General features: G+C 39.1%; 1 protein-coding gene across 2 annotated transcripts in view; it reads right to left on the bottom strand.

Annotated features, from left to right (window-relative positions):
* CD247 (CD247 molecule) overlaps window positions 1–21,487 on the bottom strand; it is a 56,585-nt gene extending 35,098 nt beyond the window's left edge. The window contains exon 1 of one of the 2 annotated variants that reach the window (XM_064469086.1): window positions 21,121–21,487. In XM_064469086.1, the coding sequence (XP_064325156.1) occupies window positions 21,121–21,178 (58 nt within the window). In that variant the 5' untranslated portion in view covers window positions 21,179–21,487. The remainder of the gene's footprint in view (window positions 1–21,120) is intronic. The other variant, XM_064469078.1, reaches the window with a different exon arrangement.
* Window positions 21,488–26,700: the final 5,213 nt, after the last annotated feature.

Here is a 26,700-nt window from a genome sequence, read left to right as displayed (position 1 = left end):
ATCTGATGACACCCCTTGTATCTCAGAACTATCCCGCCTCCCCTCACGTTGCGTGGCTTCTTCTTCCCTTTTCTTAACCACCATACTATAAATCCTTCGGAGTTACTTTGTTCTCCTTTGCTTCTTCCCTAACAGTCCTCACAGGCTCTCTCCTGGTATGAGAGAGGTCTTGTAGTGATTTCTCTTGACACTTTGCTCTCCTTAGTCCCTCTGTGGGTACCCTGGACTTGTTTTCTTGCAGGACACCTGCACAGCAGCAATGTTCCACAGCTTGGTTTGTCTTTTTCCTGGAGGCCCCAAAGCGTTTGCGTGCTGCTTGGGCAGGAGGCATGTCCAACGTGCTGGAAATGTAACCACGCTGAGTTACACACAGGTGCCTGATGGCTCATCTTAAATAAACAGCTCTAAACCCTCTCTGCCTACATCTGCCACGTTGTACTAAGATGTGAACAAACCAGGTGTCTGACAGAAAATTTTTAGGAAGTTCCTAAAAACTGTTCCAGTCTACTTGCTGTATTTCTATATCCTGAGAGAAACTTCGCTGATAAAAATCCTGTTGTTCAGCGTGCCAAGGTCAAGATGCATGTCAGATAACTAATGTTGCTTTCCTGTATGAAAAAAGCCCTTATTTTAATGGCCATAGACATAAAGACTTGCCCCAGAGCACAACTTTGAGATACATGCTATATGCTCTTGGAAAGCAGTATTAGAATATGCTTATTTTTAGCATGCAGCATATTGAGATAATATATATAACAATAATATATGTATTAAAGATAATAAAAAATAGATTATGACAATATATAAAGACACTAGAATATATAATTATGTACATTTATTTCCTTAAATGCTTCTTTTTCTATACAGGGTTGGCCAAACTAGGAGAAAATAAGAAAACACTTAGTAATAAGTTATATTGTTTTAAAGCTTGGGTCACTGAAATCGCTTCGGATGTTTGAGTCATCGAAAGTTATCCAGTAGCAACAAATCATTAGCAGTATTGCCAGAATTTAGGTGGTTTAAGTTATTAAAAAAGTACATGTGCACTATACCTAGCACTTGAACACACTATGAAAATTCAATCAAAGGTCTAATATACCTGTAGTAAGCTTTATCAGATCAAAAACTCTAATGTAGAGCATTTATTCCAAATAACTCAAATACAGCCATTTTATTTCCCATGGCTGGGGTGGGTCAGGGGGAATCTATTATTCTTTTCTTCCTAAGCTACTCAGGGAGTAGCTGTCTCCCAGGGGTATAGCTGGGCTTTTTACTGCAAATAGCATGGTACTTAATGAAAAATAAACAATAATAAAAAAATCTTTATTTCCACTTAGCTGTAGGGTAAGTGGGAGCATCAGCAAGTCAGTATCAGACTCAAAACAAGATTCCCACTTCCAAGAGATAAGGCACTGAACAAGACGAATTAAAATAAATTAACAATGTAAAGACAGTTAACACACTGACACATAGCATGACAAAATTAAAAATAAAATGCATTTGGAGTTGTGGTGTTATAATGTTAAATAGATTATACCAGCTGGGTCTAGATCATCTTTTCTTATATATTTGAATTTTTAAACAAAAACTGGCACAAGAATTGGTAAAGAATCTTTATAAAAGTATTCCAATTAAAAGAGCAAAGTCTCTCAGCAAAAAAGACCCTAAAAAGCAGTTTCATGCGGGAGAGGGAAACAAGAGTAACATAGAAAAACATGCAAAAAGTAGGGTATATAGGAAGTAGGAGGATATGAGAACTGGTATATAATTTTTTTTAAACAAACTCTTAATTCTACAAAATGCATTACCCTTCTGAACTGCATACCCAGTAATTCATGTCCCCATTTGTTTTTTCCTTTCAGCCGAGTCCCCAGCTCCTAGAATAAAGCTGTCAATTCAGCCAGCAGGTGCTTTCATTCCCACCTCCAACCTACAACAGTTATGACAAGAGATTAAGAAAAACAGCTACCCCGGGCAGCCCGGGCTGGTGCGTAATGAACAGTTTAACCCTGGATAAATCTAATGACAAGTGTAGGTGGCTTTGATTGAAATGACAAGGCAGTTTGTCACCCGTTGCTCTGTCACAGAGATCAACAGTGCTAACATTTTCTGCTGAGTTGAGGGGAAAGCAGCCTGAAACTTGCGCATTTTGGAGACTGTGCGTAAAAGACACTGAAAACAAAAGGGGTCAGCCTCAGTGTTGAAAGACTTCTTTGGCCCTAAACAAGCCAGCAGTGGAAGAGATGTAGTCTCTAAGATGCTCTTGCAAGAAAACACCTCTGGAGATGGACAGAAGATTTAAAACAAAAACCAAAACAGCTCTCTTGCTTTACATTACCTAAAGACTTTTGACAGAGGTACTCAGGTATTCATTTTACCTTCACATGAAACTCCCAATACCAACCTTCTTTACTATAGGGGCTGTGTTTTGCTCGCTGATGCGTGTTCTGTGCCCGTAAAATGATAACAGCAAGACTCAACTGCTATCATAAATCATTAAAGAGTCTCGAGGGCCCCAGCCCTCAATGATCGCAGTTTTGGATGATACTATTTGTGGTGTTACAGGTGTACCTGCTTAAATATAGCAATTGTCCTCAAAAGACCGCATGTACCTCAATCCTACGAAGACTTATGTTTCTGTTTAATTTTGGCTTCGATTAGTGCGTTAATTTCTGGACTGTATGAGGTGCTACACAATCAGAGTCCAAATAAACAAGTGATGAAGGCTGGGAAGGGGCACAGCACAGAAAGAGGCAGTGGCCTTTTGAAGTTCACATGGCAGATCAGTGACAGTCCTGGATCCAAAAGCACCACATATGGGAAAGGTATGTGACAGCATCATATGACACCCAGCAGTGAGGGGCATCACAGTTTTCCTGAATAAGAAGGGAATTAACATCACATCTTCGGACCGCATGACGTTATTAACTTATCATTGTATGAATTTGAAGACTGTGGCCTCACCATGCTTTCATTTTCTACACCCACACAGAGCCTTCCTGAAAGCCCCTCTGGTTCTTGCCATTAACATAGCCCCACAAGTCTAATGGGGAAGACATTCAAAACAATTTCAGTCCCTGTGCCTGGAGAAAATTTATGGTGTCTCCTCTGCCTCCCACTCTTCCCACTCCTTTTCAACACCTTGGAAAACCCCTGCCGTTTTAAATTTACATACCTTTTCAGTCACAGTTGCCAACATTTTGGGGTAGTCAAATGTGCATCATCCTGCTGCTTTGCAAAGACCAGTAGCAGCCTCGCTGAGGGTTTGCTACCCAGCACTAATCCTAGGACACCTGGGTTGACGCAGACACACTATCCAGTCTCATAGCATTCCCCTGGGAACTCAAAATCTTATTACTGATCTTCATATGTATTTTGCTTGAAATAAAAAGGAAATGTACTTCTCTGTTAAGATGTTGCCAGAAATAAGAAAAAAAATTAAAAAGGTGAATTGATACGCTTTCCTTCCACTGAAGCCTTTAATGTAATACAGCAGTTGCAGTATTGCCTTTTCAAGAGAAAAACAGACTCAAAGCAGAGATTTCCCTTCTGGCCATAACACAACAATCTGTCATTTCACTACAGAAGAACACATCCTTGGTCGGTTTTTTGGTAGTTGTCTTCATCTTGACCCTCTTCTATTGTCAGCTGTTGATGTCCAGCTCTTTCAAGGAAAAGCCAGTTTTGCTGTTTCCATTTAACAGACAGTTGTCTAAAAGAAATCCTCCTGCCTTAGTCTCACGGTTTCCAGCACATCTTTAGCATTCCTAATAACAAGGGTGGTATCATAAAAAGATACTATCCTTTTAAACAACCAGTCTCAAGTCTTGTATCTGATATCAGGTAAGACTTCCTTTTTCCAACGCCCTTTCTATCTTAACCTAAATGCTAACTGATTAATCTCGTTCACTCCTTATCTCTGTCATTCTTTACACTTGTCCTTTTGGACTTTTCTGTATAGTAACTCTTCAGCACCCCCAGCATCCTGTTATAAAGCACTGAATGGATTTTAACCATGTTCTATGTCATTTTGCTATGTCTGGGCCTTTGCATGCTGGATGTGGTACTTATTTTCTGTCAATCAGATTTTGCTTTGGCTCATGATTTTTTTTTTTTTTTAATTTGGTGGTTGTAAAGATATGTAGAGTATCTTACAACTCATCTACTAGATGCTTCAGCACTGCATTTATCTTCCTGTCCTTTTCATTCTTGCTGCAACAACTTATGTGGAGACACTTTTCTTAGAACATGGGTTACTATTTATATCACTGGTTTTGTTCACAAATAGCAACATGAAACAACTTCCCCTTGCTTTGGCTAAAAACTCATAATCAAGGGTCCTGAAACATACTTTTGCAGAAATAGTTTCTTGCCAGCTCTAGTCCGGTCTTCCATTCTATTAGTCCATCATGAAATCAGACATGGGAACATACTATAGCTAATGGCTAAAGCAATCTGCAGTCTTATTGATGGCTTTGCCAGAGACTTTCTGAAAGGCAACTAACCCTTCTGTGTCTTGATTTACCCCATTAGTATAGAAATTACAGGAACATACTACTTCAGAAGAGTAGTGTGAGGACCTATTAATACTTATGAAGCACTTCAAATTTCTAAGAAATCATTAGATTCATGACAGTAGTGCAATTAGTGGCAAGTGCTGATTCATTAAAAGATTTTAAAAGTCTACACTGGGGGAGGAGAAGGTATTAATGAGATTATAATTGCTCAGCCCTGCTAGGAACACAGTTTATTCTGCAGTGTAGATGGTGTCAAGCCACATTCCCAAATCATGTTACAGCCCAACCAAAACCAAAGGCTATCACATAATTCAGGGACAAGGTGAAGACACAATTCACAGTCCTGTCCACACTGCAAGACCAAAATGTGTTAGCCACACTGTAATGACAACTATCAAAAAGCTGATTTTGCAGCATAGCTTGACTGACTTTGCACAGTGGCTTCTTTCCGTCTGCTTTGCCCATCTACAGAGAGGCTTTTAGGAGATTTCTCATCCATATTCCAACACTGATACTTGTTGAGCTGCTAGTAATGGACAAAAGTCTGGTGTAGACAACCTAAACTAATTTCATACACAGGGCACAACACTCACAGTTAATTTCTGATACATGATGCTGGGTATGAAGGCAACATCTCACACACTGGACAACACAGCATTCGGGACTGTGTCCTTCCACGACCCCACACAATCCACCCACCAGCAGTGGTCCACTTGGAGGAGAAGGAAAGTAACTCTGACAATGACCTATGCCTTGGGGTGAGCAACGTGAACAGGCCTCTCTGACAGAAAAAGACATATCAAAGGTATCTTTTCTTATGGCAGAGCATCACCCTACTCTTTGCTTATCAGACAGCACAACGAATTAGACCTGTCTCTCTCCTTGTAGCCCAGTATGTCTCAGGCTTATATGTACAGCCAAGTAGAGGGATGGTGCTGGTTTAATGGTTTTGTTTCTTGATTACTTTCTCCTCTAAGAAACCAACCCATCAACACCTTTCCAGAGCTGACAGAATTGCCATGGTTGTGATCAACTGCCTAGATATCCTCCGTCATAAAATCGAACATTTTATTGAAGTAGTATCAAAGTAAGTACAGAAAATAATTACGTTTTCTTTTTTCATTTTGAATTCAACTGACAAGTTGTTTGTATTTAATGGTAACTGCAGAGGCAGTTACTGCTATGCTAGAGCCTTCAGACTTGTTCTGACTCAGAAAACTGGGTTTTGATGTAAATTTTAGAGCCTGCATGTCACAGAGGTGCATTATGTTCATACTTGTAAGCTGGCTAACAAAGGTCATCAAGAACAAAAATTCAGAAATTAAACATATTCATGTCTTTATTATTTGATGAATACAAGCAAGAAGGTTGCTGAAAAGATCCTTCTTTAAATGTAGTTGCAACTACCATTGCTCTTTGCACACTGCTGGCAGTTCAGAGAGCCTGCATATGAAAGGAATACACAGGGAAAAAAAAAAATCGTCTCACAATTTGATTAGAAAGATCTGTACTATTTCTTTCTCCACTCTCAGTTTTAAATTATGAAACAGCAGTAGTTTTAACCAGTTATTTTTCCTTTATTATTTTCACAGCTAAAAATAAATTGCTACTGAAATACAGCACTAGATGCTAGAGAGTGGGACACATGAAGCCAGCCATAATAAAAAAAGCAAACCCTACTTCCACACAAACAGAAGAAGAATCAGAGACAGAAATACCACAGGAAGGGAAAGGTGCAGCTTTAGAGGAAGATATTAATTGCTTACATAACCACTTGCACATATTCCTCTCATCTAAAATGCACACTTCATTGAATGTATTTCTCTAGATTATATGAACATCATCTGAATCAGAAAACCCAGTGAGCAAATCAAATCATTATTTTATCCTCAGTAACAATCATTTAGTTCTCCTATTCTAAATTCTTGTGCTATGAGGTTTGAGGAAAGCTGTTTTGATTGTTTGTATTTTCATTTCCCAATCTGTCCTTCAGGAATAATAAAACAAATCTGACCATATAGAGAGGCTGAGAGAATTTTGTTCTCTCTCAAAGCTTTCTTACCACAGGGAAATTACACATTTCTCTAAAATAATACCAAAGGTGTTACCCTTAGCAGGCTCTTGTTATTCAACAAATTCAATATTTTAAAGTAGGAAGTTTGCTAGCTCTTAACTTCCAATAATGTAATTTTAAAATGTGACAAGCACACACAAAGCCTTTTTTTATATTAGAAAATTGTACTGCATCTGATCTTATTTTTCAACAATTATGTTAACATTATGCTTCACAGATCAGGGCAAACTGGACGTAATCAAACGGTATTTCACATTTCATTAATATTTTTGTGTTACCCAAGCAGAAACTCATGTGGTTCAGTTAAGACCTGTATATCATTCTAATACACACATACCTTAAAGTATTTGGTTTATTTGTAGCAGTTCTTATGGAGACTATACCTCTTCTGTGAATTAGATAAGGTAACTGGTCAGTTGCCACGATCTCAAATTTGTATTAAAAAAATAGCAAGTGGATAAATAAGATGAGTGAAAAATAAGAACACAAACAGGGTTTACAAGACTTCCTCCTAAGAAAAGGTGAATAAGGCATTTGTAAGCTAGCTGACAGAATGAATATTGAAATGGCAATTTCATACTGGGAAGTTGAATCAGGACAGATGAATCTTTAAAAGATACATGGATCATCAAAGGAAAGAAGTTTGTGTTGCTCATTCAAAAAGTGACTTCAAGTAGAGACCGGGTTATAAGTACAGTGTGTCAGGTTGGAAAAATACCTGGCAATGACTGTCTTGCAATGGACACACACAAGATGTTACATATGTGTGCGTACAAGAACATCCCTGGACACACACATAGTATGGTCGGAGAAAGACAAATATAATGAAACTTAGAAAGTATTTATGAACCCCCGTTTCTGGATTTCCTGATTTTTGTTTGGATTTTCAAACCATTTAATAGCAGTCTTTACTATTACAGAAACTATAACAAACCTGAGATGTGTCACTGGTGGGAAGGTAAATAGCTAGAAGGATATACCCACACCTCTTGCTTATAAATGACAAAATCCAGGTAGCACTTGGCAAGGGAAAGGAAGCAGGACAGAAACAGAGGAGGTCCCAGCAGCAGCAGCACTCCCTGCCTTTGAGATAGTAATGTCAAGCTGAAAAAAGGAACATTCCATTATTCCTGGCATCAGCCATCATGGGCTGCATGCAATAGCAGAACTTCACTTACTCGCCAAAACCTGCTGTTTTCTGATAGAAGATGAAAGATTATCAATAGATTCTGTAATTCTGATATGTTTGCATATATCAGTAAACCAACAATTGCTAAAGATCATCTTTAATCCTTATTAAATCTGCATTTTAAAATGCATTCAATAATGGAAATGAAACACATTTTCATGCTAATATACCAAATACGACTATGAACTTAATGGGTTTGCACAGATCTGCTAGTATCGCTTACAGACATATCCACGCGTTTTTGTCCTGCTCTCCACACATATACTTTTGCAATGTCAATAGCAACTCTGTATCTAGCCATTAACTTCTGTTGCATAAACATCTGTAATACGCTTGATTAAACATTGTGTGTTCTTTTGTACCTCTCAAATATGCAAATAAGAACAAAGGACTGAGGAAGGTCTCCTTGGCAAACTCTTTTGCTCTTACAGCCAGCCTTCTGAAAAAGTTCACGCCGTAAACTCAGCAAACGGCTCCCAAGTAAGAATTCCGTTTTTACTCCCTTTTCCACAAAAATAACCTAAGCCAAGCTTATTTGGATAACGTGAATCCTTCTTCTGATCCCCCTAAAGTAATTCAGCAACCAGATTATAGCTATTTTTTCTAACATGCATTCTCATTTTTATTTCGTCCTCCCTCCCCCTAGTGTATTTTGGACAGTAATCATCACTTGTCTCAAATCCGCTGCACAAATACACAAGTGGGTGTTCTTTTACACACTACATACAGATGTTGAGGAGGCAATGCTTTGATGAATTATATGTAAACTCCATTCAAAGTGCCACTTGCCTTTAGGTCTCTATTGTCAAATATTTCACACTCCCCCATCCCTTCTCAGCTCGAGACCCCAAGACTGAAAAAAAATTCCAAAGTAGTTTTCAGGCAGCTCACACCCCTCTGGTTCTCACATATGACAGAGATAATAGAGAAGTGCCACACGCTGAGCATTTTCCAAGCCACGTTACAAACATTACCCTGTATGAGCCAAAACAGCCTGGACAAAAGCTCTGCTGAGGTATAGCTCCCCTTAGGCAATCTGGCTTCTCAGAAGCCAAAGACCAGGGAGTTCAAGACTAAGGTGCTCTATTCGGTCCCTGAGGCAAAAGAGGCTCCGTACACTGAGCAAATAAACTGCAGTCAATCCCCAACGGAAGTCCTTGCCCTGATGCCTGGTTAATAGTTAATGCACACAGCAAGTCCTCAGCAGCCAGGAGCTACCTGTGAGAAAAGCAGCGTGCAGTTATAGGAAGACAGACAGCAGAGACCTGAACTTCAACATCTACTGAAACAGCAAGAACTATTTCCATTAAAAATAATGTATGTTTTATTTAGTCTAAATGAGGTATTTAGACACGACGATCATCAGGTCCTAGCATAGCTGTTCTCATGGGAGTGAAAGGTGGTTAGAATAATTGTTCAAATATATTTGCAATCCCAGTACTGCAGTCTCTAAACAATAACACTCACACACCAAACAGCTTAAACACCATCACGTTAAAAGCTGTACCAGCAAGAACAGTGACGGCATGCATGTGTTGCATGGAGTGCAATACATGATTTTCATCTCTACAGCACATTTTCTAAGGAGGTCGAGATGCTTTCTAGGTGTGAAACAACACACAGTCTTACAGGACATTATTTTTTTCCTTCCTCTCTCCACTTCAGAAAGACTAATAGCAATGTCCATAGCTGAGCTTTTACTTTTTCAATTGAACTGATGAGAGAAACAAATCTAGAATGATAAAGGTTTTTTAAAGAGAGAAGGAAAAAAGTTGACCATTTTCCCAGTGCAAACAAAGGCTGTCCTGTAAGCAGTATGGGTCACTGTGAATGCAGCAGCAAATTAGACACAGCCACTATTTAAATTTCCTATATATAAAATATATTACACTGGAGGATCTAAAGAATATTTGATAGACGTCAGTTTTCCAAACACCATTGTGAAATAAGCAAACAAACCTCTTTGTTAATTAATCAAATACTAAAATAGCATATAGTCTTCAGGACCACATGTGTTAGCTAAGGGTCATTTGTGTATCAACAACTGGATAAGCAATTTAAAGTTAATGAAAACAGCGAACAGAGTGGCCCATCCTGATTAACCTTAGACACTGGTTTATTGGAAAGCCTACACACATTCCAGTGGCTTTCTGAAGGTTATGCAGTAAATCAGCCACAGTTAGAAGTACAAAACCTGTGACCCCATTTTTCCATTTTCTTGCTTTATCTGAAAAATAGCACTGTTTCACTAAGGGGAGAAAGACTTCGTAAAGCAGTGAGGATGACAGGAACTGTCAGAATTATCTACATATCCTTCAGACAAGATCTCAAAGTTCAAACATCCCAATTTAAAAAGTTTATATTCCATTCATATTGATTTTTCTTAGTATCGTAATAGCAATCTTCCTAATCAGATAGATTAGAAAGCACCAGAAGATACTTTAAAAATAATCAGAACTGCAACAAAAGAAGACAATGAGGAGTTAAGCAGAGAAACACTGAAAATTTAAATCTAAAAAAACCCCCAAACTTTAGAATTAAACATTATTTAACTGCAGACTTCAATTACATCACTTTGTAAAATCATTTATACATGCAAATTGACAAATAAAAGCTAGATAGTGTAGCTACTTAGAGGGGTTCTTCCTTGGCTATAAGATACCTTCTAACTGTGCACGAAGCTGAACACTACCATGCTTTTATTATAGAATCATCCTGAGGCTTCAGAGGTGAAGACCCACTGAACCCAAAGGCATAGAATGAGAAACCTCCTTTCCAAAACGTTTGTATATGCTGCAGTCATTATGGAGGCGGCAGCGGCTCACAAAAACATCACTAAACTGGTTTTCAACTAGCTGGTAACAGCGCATTTCCTTCAGCATAGGTCTTCATAGGAGCTGCAAAGATCTGTCTGAGCAGTTTGGTGTATGCCCAAGCAGTTTGCCTGAAGTAAAAGTCCTGCTGACACCACTGGGGAGCTGCCTAAACAAGACTGCTCATTTAAAGCTAGTTTAGGTATGTTTAAATAAGCGGCATTTACTAAAACACTAACGTGACCTAATTAGAAGGGGAAAGTTTGACAGAAATTAAATACTATCCCCACATTACAGTTACAACATGTAGACAGCACGTTTAGAGGTGAAGCTACTTGCCAAATCTTTTTAAATACCTGAAGCCCTCCTTTCTGGCTCCACATAATCCTTCTCTTCAAGAAAGGTCAGCACATGTGCTAGGCTTTCTCAGATTGCCTCCTCTGATTGTATTTCATGTTGCTGACGCCCTCAGGTCCTTGCATACCCTTAAGATTTAGAAGCCTAGGACCACCTTCTAAATCTTCCAGTCCTGTATAATTACATGTGGTTTCAGAAGTGGCAGAATCATCAATATATAAGCCTATATTATCACTACTCATATCAACGTTATTCTTATATACCTATGCAAATGAGAACAGCGCTACCTCTACGTCCATTTTGCAGAGTCTCACACACAGGAGCCTCCTTAGGGATTCTGGTTGTGCTGAAATAGAGTCACTACTAAAGAGAGCACAACAATTTTTGCCAGGATGTATGGGGAAACTCTTAGACACACATTCCACTCTGTAGCACTGACCCTTACTATAAGGGTCTGCAAAACAGGCAAGAACATAACTAACTCTTCTGCACAACAATACATGTGTTGCAATACAAAAATTGACTGCGAAGTATTAATCCGATGCCATAAAATACTACAACTGAAGTTGAGATTTATTTTCTCTTTAATTGTATAGGTTTATAGAGATAACACTTGCTCATCAGAAACATTTCCCAGTACCAATTCTGATGGCATATTAATTAGGGAATGTTTCTACACTCCCATTAGAATTTCTCATCAAAAACAGTGCCTCTCAAATGGCTTAGCATGTGGGAGTCCTGTTCAAGCTCCCGCTCTGAGTCAGACAGAATAATGACTTGAATCTGGGTTTCCCTCTTCCCAAACGCAGAACACTAATTGCTCACAGACTTTGTTTAGTGTCTCACAAAAATACTTTGGAAGGGTTTGGTTTACCCCTGTGAAAACAAGGCAGGCGTGTGTGTGCGTGTGTGGAAATCTTGCAAAGTTCTGCAGAAAGTTGCTTTCCTTTAAGCTCTATTTTAAACCTGATATTCATTCTACTAAAGCCATCATGTCTAACAAATAGACATTTGGCCCAAGATGTAAAAAAGAAGAGCAAGAGAGAAACGGGGCAAGCCTGTTAGCTACTTCTTTGCAGCTGAGATAGATAAAATCAGATAAAAACACCCTGGAAAAGATGTTACAATAAGATAGGGCTGAAAGTTCGTATCTGTAAGTTCTTTAAGAGAGTTACCAAAAAAAAAAAAAAATTGCCTCAAACCTGAAAATCTGCTGCTGCTTTTCTGTCAGAAGAGACACAGCTAACTGCAGCAACATATGAATTATAGCACTGCTGGGTTTTGAGGCAAGTAGTAAAGTATCATCTGAGTTATTACAAGATAAGCTATTAATTTAGCTGCATGAATAGGCAGGAGAGGAAAGATTCCAGTTCTGTCTAGTTCACATTAATATTATAGACATCTGAAATTTAAGAGAGAATTCAAAACAAGGTAAATAAAAGCTGCTTCTTCTAGAGAGAAGTAATTTTGTGAGAATCTCCTGGGTTTTTAACATTCAAGTCAAGGAAGAACACTCAGAGATGTGATCAAAATGCACCCTTAAGAAAAAAGTCAAGTAATGAACCCAGTATGCATAACTTTCCACATTTCTTTATATTTTAGGCAAGACTCTTGCAAAAACCAAAATTCTTGAAGATCTGTAGTTATTTTCAAACTTTTGGGGATGGACCATAATTTTGAAGACACAAGCAGTCTTCATCAGAACGTTAGATCACATCCAAGACAGCCTTGCTAATCGTCTGGGAGACAGTTGCCTTAAAACAACTTACTCCAAGTTCTTTGCAAACTTTCCGTATCAAGAAAATAGACAATGTTATGCTATGTTTGACAAAATTATTCCTAATTTGCAAGGGAAAAAGAAAACCATACTCTCAGCAAACTGTATTGAACTGGTGCAGAAAGTAGAGGCCATCTACCAAAAGTGGGGATGAAAAAGCAATCACTCCAAGCAGTGGTTTGGGCTTTCAAGTGAGTGCATTTTACAGCTCACTAGCAGTCCATGGCCACCCATCTGTGACTTGACCTACATGGGCCAGGTTACAGCACTGTGCTACAAGCGCTAGCGTTCACGGCATAATTCTGCTCATACAGAGCATGGTGTGCATGAGTAGGCAAAGCTCCCATCACCTCCCTACTCAAATAGAAGTGAGACTGCGTCCTACTGAAAGCATAATTAAAACCAATTTTACCGAAAGCAATTTAGAGATTCCCCACCGCCATTTTAGGTGCTTATTCTGAGAAGCTAAATTCCAGAAAGCCTCTATGGCATACGTTAGATATATATTAGATGCTCATTTTTTAAAATAACTGGAACGGTGTTTGACCTTCTGCTTGAAATCCATGGGTTAACCTTGCTTATCTTCTCTGGTCCACTGGGCAGAGTCACACTTATAATACACAAATACTCAGTTTTACATTTAAAAGACTAATAGTTTCAAGAAGTTAAAAATTGGGCAACTTGTGATAGGGTATGCCTCCCTTTCCTTCTCAAGAAAAGGGAATTCAGAGGATGGTTGTTGAAAATGGTAGGTTCACCTCGTTTACTTTCACTAATTCTCTTTAAGCTTAGCACCTGCAAAGATTTAATTCTTATATCTTATACATCAGAGTAACCTCCAGCAAAACTTATGCAGAGAATTTACATGTCCAGAGAGAGGTTGGAAGAACCAGAAGTCCGTTGCTAATGAAGAGCATGTTACAGGTAAATGAGGAAAAAAAATTGCAGGTAACAAACAAGCATGAAGTCAAATCTGTCGCTTGTAGAAGCCTCCAAAGTCAGTTAATTATCACATGGATTACTTTGGTTGTATTGCATTTGTAAGTCTTCAAATTCCAACAGACTGTTAAGTGCTGAACCAATATTAATAGCAAGAATTTTTGCATTTCCTCAGAAATATGAAAATAAAAAGTTATAATTAAAAATCAAATAGAAAAATGCATACTTACGATATTTCTTGCAGCACCACTCCCATACTCCTCTCCTGAAAATCTTCTACTACAAATTCCCTTAACAGGTTCTAGTCTGTAATGACTAAGACTTTAAGAATGAGTTCACCTGCGCACACTAACTCAGTCAGGTATCATACCTTTAGGCAATAAACCATAAAATAACATAAAATAGCACGTGAATCCTGAGAATTAGCAGCATGTTGTTAGGAAGAAATCTGTAGAAATGAAATAATATTCTTTTAAAAATTATCAAAAGAAACTAACTTGCTATGAGACATTTTAAAAACAGAACAACTATACTTGGCGTAATTCACAGAATTGTTTGCTTGCTTCTTAGAAACCATCTTTAGTTTAGATAGACTTTTTTTACAAGACCTTGTTGTCCCATATACTTGGGTCTGTTACCCTGTGTGCGTCTATTATATAATATTTCTCTCTGTATCCTGTCTTTCTTCCTTCCTTCCTTCAGAATATGATTCTTAATACAACTTGCAAGACTTTATTCTACTTTTCAATCTTCAGAAATGCACCTGCATGCACGCACAAAGTACTGCTGAAATCACCTTACTTACATAAAAGACCAAAATCATGACTCTGTGCAAATTCATATCACAGAGGGAAAAACAGAGAAAGAGAGGGAGATAACTCCACATAATTCCGGTAAGACTTCTTTCTTGCAATTGGTTTTACATGGCTGGACGGGAAACAATATAAATCGCAACAACACATAGCAGGTAGACACAGAAATTACTTCTACCAAAGATTTGATGTCGTTTTTTCTGACTGAAGCTTGCGGATATGTGACCAAAAAATTATCTAATATTATAGTAGTTTTACGGCTAATGTATAATATGGTATGAGTCAAAATTTTTCTTTGCAAAGGTTTAAAATTCTGCTGAATTAATTGTGAGGTGTAAGGTCCAAGCCCAGGAATCCAATTTGTGTATGCTTTTTAAGGACATCACTCAAACCATTCAGCTATTTCTGAATGACCAAACAAACATTTGATAACTAGGAACGTGCAGTATCTACTGTTAGGAAGTTGGTCTCTTTCACTGAAATTATGTTTGCCGAGAGTATTTAAAAAGTTACATTCTCACACTATACCAAACTCTTGCTTCCAAATGATCTGATAAGTAATAAATTACCGTATGTTAATTTTTAGTTTGAGCTGAATTTCTATATTAACTAATTCAAGATAGATGTTTTGCAAACAAAGCATCTAATTAGTTTGGGCCCTGTTCCTATATACAGATGCCTGCACAAAGAACCTTGATCCTCTTGGAGGATCTGTGCAAGTACAAGGGTTTGCTCTCATCCATCTAATAGTTAGCAACTGGACATTTTTCTGTTTTGCCCCTCCCAAGCCCCAGTTTGCTTTCTGAGGAGATATACGCCCTGGGGAATTCGAATGAATTTATAATACTTACTTATGCATTAAATATTTGGGAAGCATTTTTACAAATATCTGGCTCTGTTTATTGCAGGTTTGGCTGTCATGCAGGCGACTGCAACGTTCTAAGCTAAATGAATGCAAAACACCTGTGCTCCTGGCTGGAAAAAACAGATTATAAAATTTGGATGAACAACCAGAAAAAGGGGTTTTAAACTCACATAGCTCTTTCCTTTATTTGATGGCCAATATATGCTCACTTGAAATAAAACACCACCGAAATTAGTATTCCCTCATTAATTTCCTGGATATCGCATCTTATCCCATTAGGAAAATGTTTAAGTCTATTACTCTGACTTTTTTTTTTTTTTTAATAATAATAAAACTTTTAAATTCATTTTTACTATTCAAGTTTTGGGGCTCTTGGGAAAGCTTCTCTAAGTGTTCTCTGGTTCTAAATGTTTGATGCGCTTTTCTTTTTGGCCAGGAAACTATTTTCTGTGCTTGCTAATTGCAAGCTTTGCAGCATCCTGAGGCAGGCTGGCCTATCACCCCCCCAACATAGCAACTGCCTTAAAGATAAGAAAAAAAAAAAAAGTGACAGGTTATAAGGCTGGTTTGCCCTTTTTCTGTTTCTGGAGCCATGGAGGCTTGCATTTTCAAGGTTTCCTTTAAAAGCTAGAAAACTTGACTAGGAATCTAAAGAAGTTTATTTAGAGTGAAAGTTAAGATTTTTTACCTAAGACAACAGCTTGAATTTTAAGTAAACCGTATATGGTGAGATTTCTTAAAAAAAACCTCACAAGTGTTGAACAACTATCCACCCTTTAGACTTATTCGGTGTGTCCTACTATGCTTTATACTATCATTCGCTGAAAAATTTCCAACCTTTTTCCCTTGTCAGCTTCCATCAAATTCTAATTTGGTACATATTTCACCTCCATATTATCTGAGCTTTCAAAGAGTTGTGTTAGCATTAAGGCTTCTCCTTCACTTAAAAATATAAAGAAAATTTTAAAAATGTTCTGCTACTCAGAGTCAGGATATAGATGAAGTTTTCACTACAATTACATCTCATGAAAGAAATAGGCCAAAGACGATGAGCATTTCATCAGGCTTCACAAACCTGCTTGCAAGAAGCACCACTTTTAACATACTCTCACATACCAAAAGTATGAGAAGATGGAAAACTCCAAACTTGCTGTTCTTCTCATAAGACTTGGCAGACATATAACAAAGTATTGAGAGCAAAATACATAAAGGGTTTCCAAAGGCTGGTGGTTTATTCCTAGGAAATTTGTACGGATTCAAACATTTCCAATCTATATGGTTCAAAAATTGAGATGGCTTCTACCCCTTAAAGAGACACCAGTGCTTGTGATCTCTGAGATTTAGGATCTAGATGTTTTCACTTCTGTTTTTAATGACTAAATTGTCAAAGGACTGACATAACTACGCATCAGTAAGTCTAACTTTCAAAAAGATGGATATATCCATTGTATGTGGCTAAATACGTGCTTTTCCACTGCATCCCAAGATCTGTGCGTTTAAGTGAGTAGACTAAAGAACTGCAAACTAAGCTTTTCATTTGCCTGCACATTTTATCTGTTATGTATGAAGTCATAAATCAGTTGTACAGGACAAAGAGGAGTTAAATGCCTTCATTGCTTTCCTGAAAAAAAAAATCTGATTTGGACTGTCATATTTTAAAAGCTTAAAATACTATGTATTTTTTTAAAGGAGCAGAACTGAATTTAAATAAGGAAACGGTATTAAAAACCAGTCCTAAAATATTACATTATATAACAGTTCAAATAAAAAAACTATGCAAAATTTCAGCTTCTCAAAGATTCTGGAATAGCATAAATTGTTTTCTTAATGCTAAAAGGAAACATCCGCAAAACTTTATTTTAGCTGTTGACCGAAGTTGTACCAGTAGAACAGTGGAAATCAACAATATGCATATGAGTACACATGCACGGACATAGTAAAGAATGTTAGCAGGATAAATATTTTAAGTCTTTTTACGAAGTTGTTTCTTCCATTCATGTGACTCTAAAAACATACTCTATTTTCTTGCTAGAATAGCAGTTGCATCTTACATTTCTACAGACGATATAGACATTCAAATAAATGATGAATTGGAGGAGGGGAGGGAAAGTCGATGGTTATCTGCAAATGTGCAAGCAAGTATTTTTTTCTTTCTTTTTTAAAGGGAGTTTGGTTACAGTCCGGAGCTAGTTAGGATACAAATAATTGATTTCTTTCTCTCTCTCTTTTTTGCCTTGCTTATGAGTTTACTCATGGTGCTAGTCACAATTCAAGTTTGTGTAAGTAACATAAAATGGCTGTCAAAAGCATTCCTCACATGAACATTCATTCATAAATCAAGTTCTTGTGCCCTTTAAGCTGCGAGTGAACCTCCTATTTTTTCCCCCACTTTGGCTTTTTATCCACATAGTCTTACTTAAGAACACACTTACACAGGAGAAATATAAATATATTTTCAGATAGCTCACTCTATTTTGTATATACTTCCCATCTAGCATACATGAAAAACCAAAAGGATCATTAACTTGTTACTTCACTCATTAGGAATTTTCCTTGGAAGGGTTCAGACAGAAAGCACTTACTCTATAACAAGCACTAGAGAATTGAATCTAGCACTGTAACAGCTCAACAAATGTCCCTTTACAAAGAAAGGCTACATTTGCCTACATTTTGTTCCATTTGCTAATGTGCCAGTTCATAGTTCTTTCCATGAATTATTAATTAATCATTGTGAACAGGCAGGAGAAAAAGAAAATAAAACATGTAAAAGTAATCCTTTAGGTTTTTTTTTCCCTGGGTGTAACAAGAATTCAGCTAGGAGAACTTAAGACAGCACAGAAGGAATGAGGACAGTAGCCAAAATAGTCTGTATTTACTTGTTTGAGTTTCCCAGACAGGCTCATAAACAACTTTTAGTTTACAAATTTTGCAGTTTGCGGACCTGCTAAGTCATCTGATGAAAAGGAAGGAAAAAATGAACCCTAAGACCCAACACCTATCCATTTTCTTTTCCCATCCATGACCTGATTAAAAAAAGGCTCCTGGCATCGTGGCGCCCAATGGGCAGAAGACGCAGTTATGTAGAGCAGCAAACTATTGTGAAAATAAGCTGTGCAAGTAATACCTGCCAAAGGCTGACATGGTTTAGTTTCCGCAGAGTTAACAAAAAAATGCTGTCCAATTCTGTTTAGCAGACAATTCTGAGAAAAGTGATTTGGTAAAGAAGTGAAAAACAGGGAAGGGCTGTCCTTGAAGAACTCTTCAATGTATATTTATATACATGTATGTGTGGTGTATTTGCACAAATCAAATTGTCATCTCATGAGCCTTAAAAAATAAAAGGAGGAGCAATTCTAAATATTGCCAACAGTACTGTTTTATTGCCATTGAAGCCTTTCATACTTCATACTAAAACCTCTGTAAACTGTATGAAGATTTTTACCATTTTAATTGTGATATTTGGGTAGAAGTCTTTTAATATTCTTCTTATGTCTCAACAAACAACATTACTAATAAAGTCACCTGCTCAGGAATTCAAATTAATTATTTTTACACACTTTTAAACAGAGGGGCTATAGAAGGACCTCAGCTAAACTTCCACATGTACACTTCTGTACCTTTGAAGGGGGAAACACAGAAAACTAAATGTGTATATGATACAGCTTCCCTCTGTAATTGCTCAAAGAGCAGGTTTGAGCATTTTGAAATTTGTGGTCTGGTGTTAATAATTCAAAATCTGCATCAGAATTTGTGGCCCACCTCTAGAATTGCTTATTTTTAAATCAATTTTTTTCTCATGCTTGACATATTTACTTTAGTACTCAATAGATCAAAAGGATAGGCTTTGCAAGTTCATCAGTCCCAATCTTCGTAGCATTTTTCAATTGACCATTTGAAGAATAAGCACAAAATGCATTATAGTGAAGTGGAATGAACTCACTGTAAGGTGGTATGCAGCTTACTGAATCTCTATCCACTCTGAGCTTGTTTTAAGAAAAAATAAAAGTTCACTTCACTCTAAGAGTTCTTGAAAACACTCCAGGTAGCAGCAGATTTTTGCTTCTATTCATAGCTCTGAGCTGAAAAACTCATCTGTTTGGCCTCATCTTTGAGCTAAATTCATGGTCACCTTACATTTTTCTTACTGTGTATTCTGCCTCAATAATGCAGCAAAAATTCCACAAGTTTTGTACTACATTTCTTCTATTCTACTCATTCTTTTGGGCTAAATACTACTCTCCTTTAAACTATTACAGGTATCCAATGAAAAATACTTTCCCTCAAATCCGCAGGCAACCATCTCCAAATGAATGGCAATGGTAGCCTATTCAAAATTTAATCCCATGTATTCTTTGAGGCTGTGAATACCCCTATGAGCTTTGCACCAGAGACCCCTGTAGGGCTAGCTTTACCCATCTGCAAACTGTATTACATTTTTTTCAATAAAAGTTTTCTGCTAAAAACGTACAATTAGGAGCCTGAACTACTGATATCTTGTGACAGACTAAAAGGAGAAAATACAGAAATGGAAATTTTGACCTAAAGTAATTTCCATACCTTTACACGCATCTATGGCTACAGAGCAATGTACAAAATATAAGTACCAGAAGTATCATACTTAAGTATCAGAAAGGCAGAGGGGTCCCAGAGGCTGAATGGAGGGTGAACAGAAGGCATGCCTACTACAGAGCATATGATTGCTTAAAATCCTCCTGAAACATAACCTCCGCGAATTACCAGAACTGGTCCCACAGCATTAGCAAGTGGCTGTGAAACTCTTCTCTAACCTCCAGAAAACTTTCAAATAAAAAGTCTGTGGGAGTAACCAAGGCTCTTCAGTGTCAGTAGAGGTGGTCTGTTGAGTACATTCAGGGTGTACATTGTAGGGGAAACTCTTCCAGTGAATTTTGCTTTCCTACATGCTCAAACGTGGCCTACTACTACTGGCTGACTTCCCCAAACTTAGGCCAAGACTGAGGCCTTCTCTAGATGCAAATTCAATTTTCTTGATCATTTGACCTACAGACCTACTAAGAAGTATGTTCCTTTCTCCCAAAATTAATGTGACTTTTGGAGGGCTGTGCATGCCAAAGCTGCTCCACTTTCTGCCCAAGTGGGCCCAGCATATACACCACCAGGAGTAAATACATAAAGGTAAAAACGATTTAATTTTATGCCATATCTAGCGGAGACAAGTAAGAAGGCAGAGACATAAAAGGAAAGACCCTATCCTTTTTCTCATCACCTACACCCCCCTATTTCCAGCCTGCCTGGTACACTGTTTACTGCAAACCAACCACCCAGCGTGTTGTTATAAGCAACATGGCTCAAATTTTATCTAACTAAATTAAAAGCCTCTGTTTTGCAGATCACTGTAAGTGACTGATTTTTCATTATTGTATCAAGTTTCCCCTTTTAAATCGCAAGGAAAGCCACCCAGGTGAGGGCCAAGAGCCTTGATTACAAGTTGTTGTGCAGCTGCGGCAGTCACTCCAGCAGGAGAGGCCGCACCGACAGCAAGGCCTGTCCTCGCCTTCTCCTCCTCCCTGCCCTCTGGAGGGTCTCTCTATAGCAGGGCAGCTCAACACAGCAGGTCCTGCCGCTCCATTCACTGGCGGCCATGATTCCAGCCATGATTAGGAGGACAGTTGTGGCTGAGGTCCTTATGCGGATACTCTCCTGCTACCAAAATGGTGGGGAATCCACCACAGAAACAAAGTGCTCTGTCCTCAAAAGAACTTTAAAATAGCTCCTCATGAAACAAAAACCTGCCTTACCTGTAATGGGGAGCTGTGCCTGCAGGATGGCAAAGATTGCGGTCCTCCTCCACTTCATCTCGCTCGCCCGGGCGGTGCTGGTGAGAGGGAGGCTGCGGGTGCAGAGCGAGGAGAAGAAGAGGCACCTCCACCGACTTTGCTCATCTGCCAACCCCTGCAGGAAGCTCACCTCCTATGAGGGCTTTCAGAGTCCACCTGCCGGCAGCGGCACCAAGGCATGCGCCTTCCTCTGCCTCACAGCCAGGCAGCCTCTGAGGTCTGGGGTTTCACATTCTTGGTATTGATGTTTGGGGTTTCCTTTTGTATTTTTTTTCCCTTTTCTCTTTGCAAGATGGTTTTTGATGGGTTTTTTTCCTGCTTGTCTGATGGTTCCCAGGATACCCCAAGGCAGCAGCTGCGGACCTCTATAAGGGGCCTAGAAAGGACATATGGTACCAAATCCAGCCTGACTTCAAAAGGGATACTATATAACTATGTCCAGTGTGAAGTGTGGCACAAATATAAGTTTAAAATTTTAAGTTATAGTCAACTCTTGAACAAATAGCTGGCTAAACTGGTAAAGACCTGAAGTTCATTTCTATACCTAACTGAAATATGGCCTTCCCATGAGCAACTTGAAAGTGGCTGCACTCACAGGGCTATGGGGTGGCTGGCATCAGGGAGAGCTGGGCTCTGCCCCTCATTGCAGACAGCATCCACAGGACAAAAAACACCAGCACAACTGGTGCTGCCTGGCTTATTTCAGTTGTACCTGTCTATGAAATGGAGATGCCTTTTGATGTGAGCACAGTGCATCTTTGTATTTTGAAAGAGTGTCAGTGCATGCAGAGCTCTGGAGCCATTTTGTCCTCTGAAGCCACCACAGCCAGTAGAGAGGAGAGCCTGTGTCATCTCTGCAGGAGAGCGCAGCATGCATCTCCTCCTCACTTGGCTTGAAACAAAAAGCTTGGCAGATTTTAGCTATGCATGCTGCTCCTAGCTACTGAGTGGGCCATGAGATTCAACCTACTTGCTGCTTGAAGCTGTCCTCTGGCGACAGATCCCAAGGCAGACAGGTGTGCCCCAGGAGTGGCATCAGAGGTTTGAAGATGACTGCATTCTGGAAGCTAACAGGGATTTTTTGGCCTCACGATGTAGGCTGGGCCTTTAACGCAGTCCTCAGAGTGACACAAAACCAAGCAGGTCTGCCTGGCAGCCACGCTGGCAAAGCCTGGTTTCCCACAGGTCCACATTCTCCATCCAGCACGATGACTGCAGTGCCTCCCACGGTGCCCTAAGCCCCTGCCACCCCCTTGGCTCTCCCGTGCCTGCCTCTGCAGGACCAGGCAGCGTGTTTGACTGACTAACCCAGCAACCCAATATGAAAGTGAAAATGCCCTGGTTTTTCTGCTGCTCTGAGGGGACTAATACGATCACTGCAGCTAGCTACACAAAACCACGAGTAGAACAGGTTACGCCTGAGCCTCCTTTGTTTAGCTGGATTGATGTTGACCGCCGGGTCAAAAGTGGTTGGGGGGTGGTGAGCAGCAGGCGGAGCCAGGAGAATCACAACGCTTGTTTCCTTGCGAAGACAAGCTAGTGATCAAATCAGGCGGTACTAAAGCAGCACTCCATAGGCAGCGGTGGATAACGGCCCAGAAAACACTGATTTGTGTTAACAATATTAAATCATTTCATTATGCTTTTACCTGAGGACCTCGCTGTGCTTTTCAAATTAGCCCTACTAAAGCCAGGGCAGTTAAGCTTTTAGAGATAAAGAAATTAAGTCTTAACGGAGACAGGGAAAACAAGGCACTAGAACCCAGAGAGAACCAGGAATTACAGACACCTGAGAGTTGTTTGGTTTTTCAGGAGTTTTGGTGTTGGTTTTCTTTATAACAAAAAACTAAACAAAACAAACAGAAAAACCCAAACCAACCATCACAGAGTTTAAATGCATGAGAAAAAAAGCCAGGTGAGAGCCAAGGTGTGGTTAGGGACACTTTGTCCTCAGCATTTTTCATTGCATTATTATTATTATTAGGAAGAAGCAGCAGCTAATAAAAGGATTCATTTAGGGCAATAGAGAAGAAACCCAGCAAAATGCGATGAAATTAAGAAAGGTAAAATCTGAAGTTTCAGAAAAATCTTCCTGAGAAGGAGATATTAGACAGAAGTAATTTCTCCTACAAGTTGTTTTGTCATTTATATGAAAATCATACCACTTGACACAGTGATACTAACTCTCACTTTGTAAGAAATCTCACATAATAATGTGAGCAAATAAAACTTTTCACTTTTATTAACAGAAATAAAAAGTATATTTTAGACAGCTATGAACTAGAAAAGCTTGAAAACATGACTTAGATGCACCTTAAAGTCCAAAACTCAGCCCCTCCCCAATCAAAATACAACTGGCTCAACAGAAGATTGCTGAGTGTTTACAATAGTAGTACTCCTAGTACATTTCAGGACCAGAGTTTAGGCTGGGAGGAAGCACAAATAGCTCAATGAATAATTACCTCCCCCCCCCCTTTCTAATTCTTAGAAAAGAAAGAGAAAGAAGAATATGTATCCCCAGCAGGTACAGAAACAGGATTGGTGATAACTGTTTCCCAGTAGTGTGAAGACAACTGGCAGGGTGAGAGTCATTGTGCATATGAGATGTAAGGATTTATAGTCTTTTGAAAGCAAAGTAAATTGAAGTTCTTCAAAGGAGACCAAGAAATTTGTCACTTTGCTGTCTGGAGTAATGAAGGCTAGCTAATACACTGATATAACAGTATTATGCTTTTATTTAATAATTATTATATATTGTACGAGCCAATACCAAAATTATTAGAATTACTAGTACCAAAACCTAGTGCTGCATGCCATTCTGTGATACTTAGCACTGCTGAGCCTCTGCTCTCCCGCAGCCTTGGGGAGGTTTTCCTTTGTGGGTCTTCTACCCCAAAAGCTGGAAGGGAAGGCTGGAGATGGGCTCTGACTCACTGCCAGGCAGAAGGCACAGCACTGCCCATCAGAGCCACCATGCATTGAAGCTGAAAGAGGTGTCATTAGTCCCAGAAATGGCTGTGCTTGGGTACACGATCTATATTCAAACATGAGCCAGATAAAGCCCTTTCTGTCCCTTTTCCCATGAAACATAAGATTGGCTGAAATAAGGAATTAGGGAGAGGAAAAAGACCCCTGCTCCCACTGCAGGCTGCCTAAATCTCACTGACACCTTATCCAAAAGCTAAAATAATATCATACTAGTTACTGATATTTTTGGGTAACGGTATTTTCAGAGGAGCAAATGGCACTGCTCATCATTATTCTGCTGACCCCTGTCTCCTCCTGTTATTGATCATAGCTTCTCCCTCTGGCAAAAAGCCAGCAAATTATCACTTTGAATAAAGAGTTGAGGCCAAAGGTAAGGAAAAGGAATGAAGAGCCGTGTAAGAAAGGGAGATTAATGGCAACAGTAGGCACACTGGGAGAACAGCAGTTGGGCCACTGTGTTTTGATGTCTAGATAGGGAAAGGTCAGAGAAATAGAGTATACGGACTTCATTTAGAAGTGTGGGTAGAGTCAGAAAAAGGCTTTTGCATGACAGTGTCCCTAAAAATTCTCTCCTCCCCATCCCTCAGCTTTTGAAATAAGGCAAGCTTATCAGTATAATCTAAATACGATCAAAGTATACAAAAGAGCAATCATGCTTGTATTATGAGTTATTCTCACAACAAGCACGGCATGCGAGATGAAAATCACATGCAGTTGAGGAGTACAGAAAAAGAGAGAGGGGAAGTGGTCTCTTCTATAGGAAAAAGCTTTTCTGTGTTCATACAGCTTGCAATCACACAATGAGGAATGGTTTTCTTAGACCGTCGCCTTGTTGTCAGCCTATTTAGTCTTTGCATCTCTAGGAACTATACAGCACAGTAAAAGCTTCAGCACCTCCTGCCCACGTTGTGCATTAGGCACTCTCATACATTCATTTTTACCAACAGTTTAAACCATACTGATGTTTCAGTTTACTCACTTCAGTCAGATCTTAACAACTTTAACACTGGACTAGAAATGAATGCCAGCACTAGTTCAGCTGAACCAGCAGCTATTTTTCTCAATACAGACAGGGCCACAGTGGAGACATAAAACCCTCCCTGCTGGGTTAAGAAAAGCTCTCAGCTAAACTTGACCCTTTATCCAAACATACAAGTGGAAGAAAGTGCATTGCAAGAATTACCTGCACTGGGAAGATCGCAAGATTTGATCTATGGTTCCAGAAACAGAATGGGTCAGGGAATTGAAGTGGTCCCTAAGTACAACTCAGCTGTGTTTAACGCTGGTTAAGGTGCAGCTCATTATCTGTAAGGATAACATCTTTCATAAAATAGACAAGGTATGCTTTCAATTGGTTTTGTGCATCAATATGCCATTCTTTCTCTGGACACAAGAAGTCCCAGAACAGCTCTAATGCAAGGGGCTGATTCATCCCCAGAAGCATCCTCTTTTCATGCTTACTGGTTATGCTTTGACTGTACTATTATACTATTAAAAGAAAAAAAAAGAAAAAAAAGCAGGGGTGCAGTTTTAACAGGAAATAAATGACAACTGAAAAACAAGCCCACACCACAGTCAAGCTGAGGATTAAAAAAATAACTACACACTGCCCTCTGGCTCATGTATTGTTACCACAGCGAGCTTGCCTGTAATCATCCCCACAGACTGCTGGGACTGAGAACAGGTCAGTTATCAAAAGTTCTCCTAAGCCTATTTGATACAGTTAGTGCTTGCAGGCAAAATTAATACTTATATCACCTGATGGAGGAGCTGGCTAAGTTTAGAGATGGGAGAATCCAGACAGACTGCAGAGCCTTGCCCCTGATCTGGCAGGGAGTGAAGTGCCAGAACTAACTCAACAAGTATCAAAATAATTCTTGGAGATGTTCACACAAAGATAACGGGTGTTAAATTAGCAACAATTTTCTCTGGTGAGGAAGCTGTAGCCCCCAGCAAGACATGCCATTCATGCAGTAGACTTAATACACTGAAAAGTCTGCTGTTTACAGTGTGTAAGCCCCAAACTTTTATTTAAAAAATGTTGCAGACTGACAGTCCTACATTGCTTCGCTGCATTTCAATGCACTGTAATGCCTTACAGTGAAGCTTTGCTTTGCTATAATTGGGTTCAACTGTGCTAATCCCTTTGGTCTGCAGCAATTAATACTTATTTAGTGATAATTGCTGCATTCCAAGGGGATTAGTCCCTGCCCTGCACTTTTTCCAGCATTGCAAACAGAGAGCTGGAAAGAAGACAGTGTCTAACTACAGGTCTTGCTCTGCAGTTCCCAACAGGGAGACAAGAGAAGTTGGACTCGCTACAACTGCTCCCCTCTGTGTGTGAAAATACTGCTTTTCCAAGGAAAAACCACTAGACTGTCGGTACTCCTTGCAGCTGCATTGCACAAATAGAAACCCTGCCACATCCAATGAGAAAAAAAAAATAAAAGAAAAGCAGACACCTGTGCAGTGCCATAAAGACAAACACAGCCATGAGCATATGTTTCCTATGGGAGATGATAAACAGGCCCTGATGCAGTGTAAGAATGAATT

The sequence above is a fragment of the Phalacrocorax carbo genome, chromosome 1 (genome assembly GCF_963921805.1).
Source record: "Phalacrocorax carbo chromosome 1, bPhaCar2.1, whole genome shotgun sequence".
NCBI classification, from domain to species: domain Eukaryota; kingdom Metazoa; phylum Chordata; class Aves; order Suliformes; family Phalacrocoracidae; genus Phalacrocorax; species Phalacrocorax carbo.
Note: the sequence above shows the minus strand (reverse complement) of the source record. Positions and strands in the feature narration are given on the sequence as shown.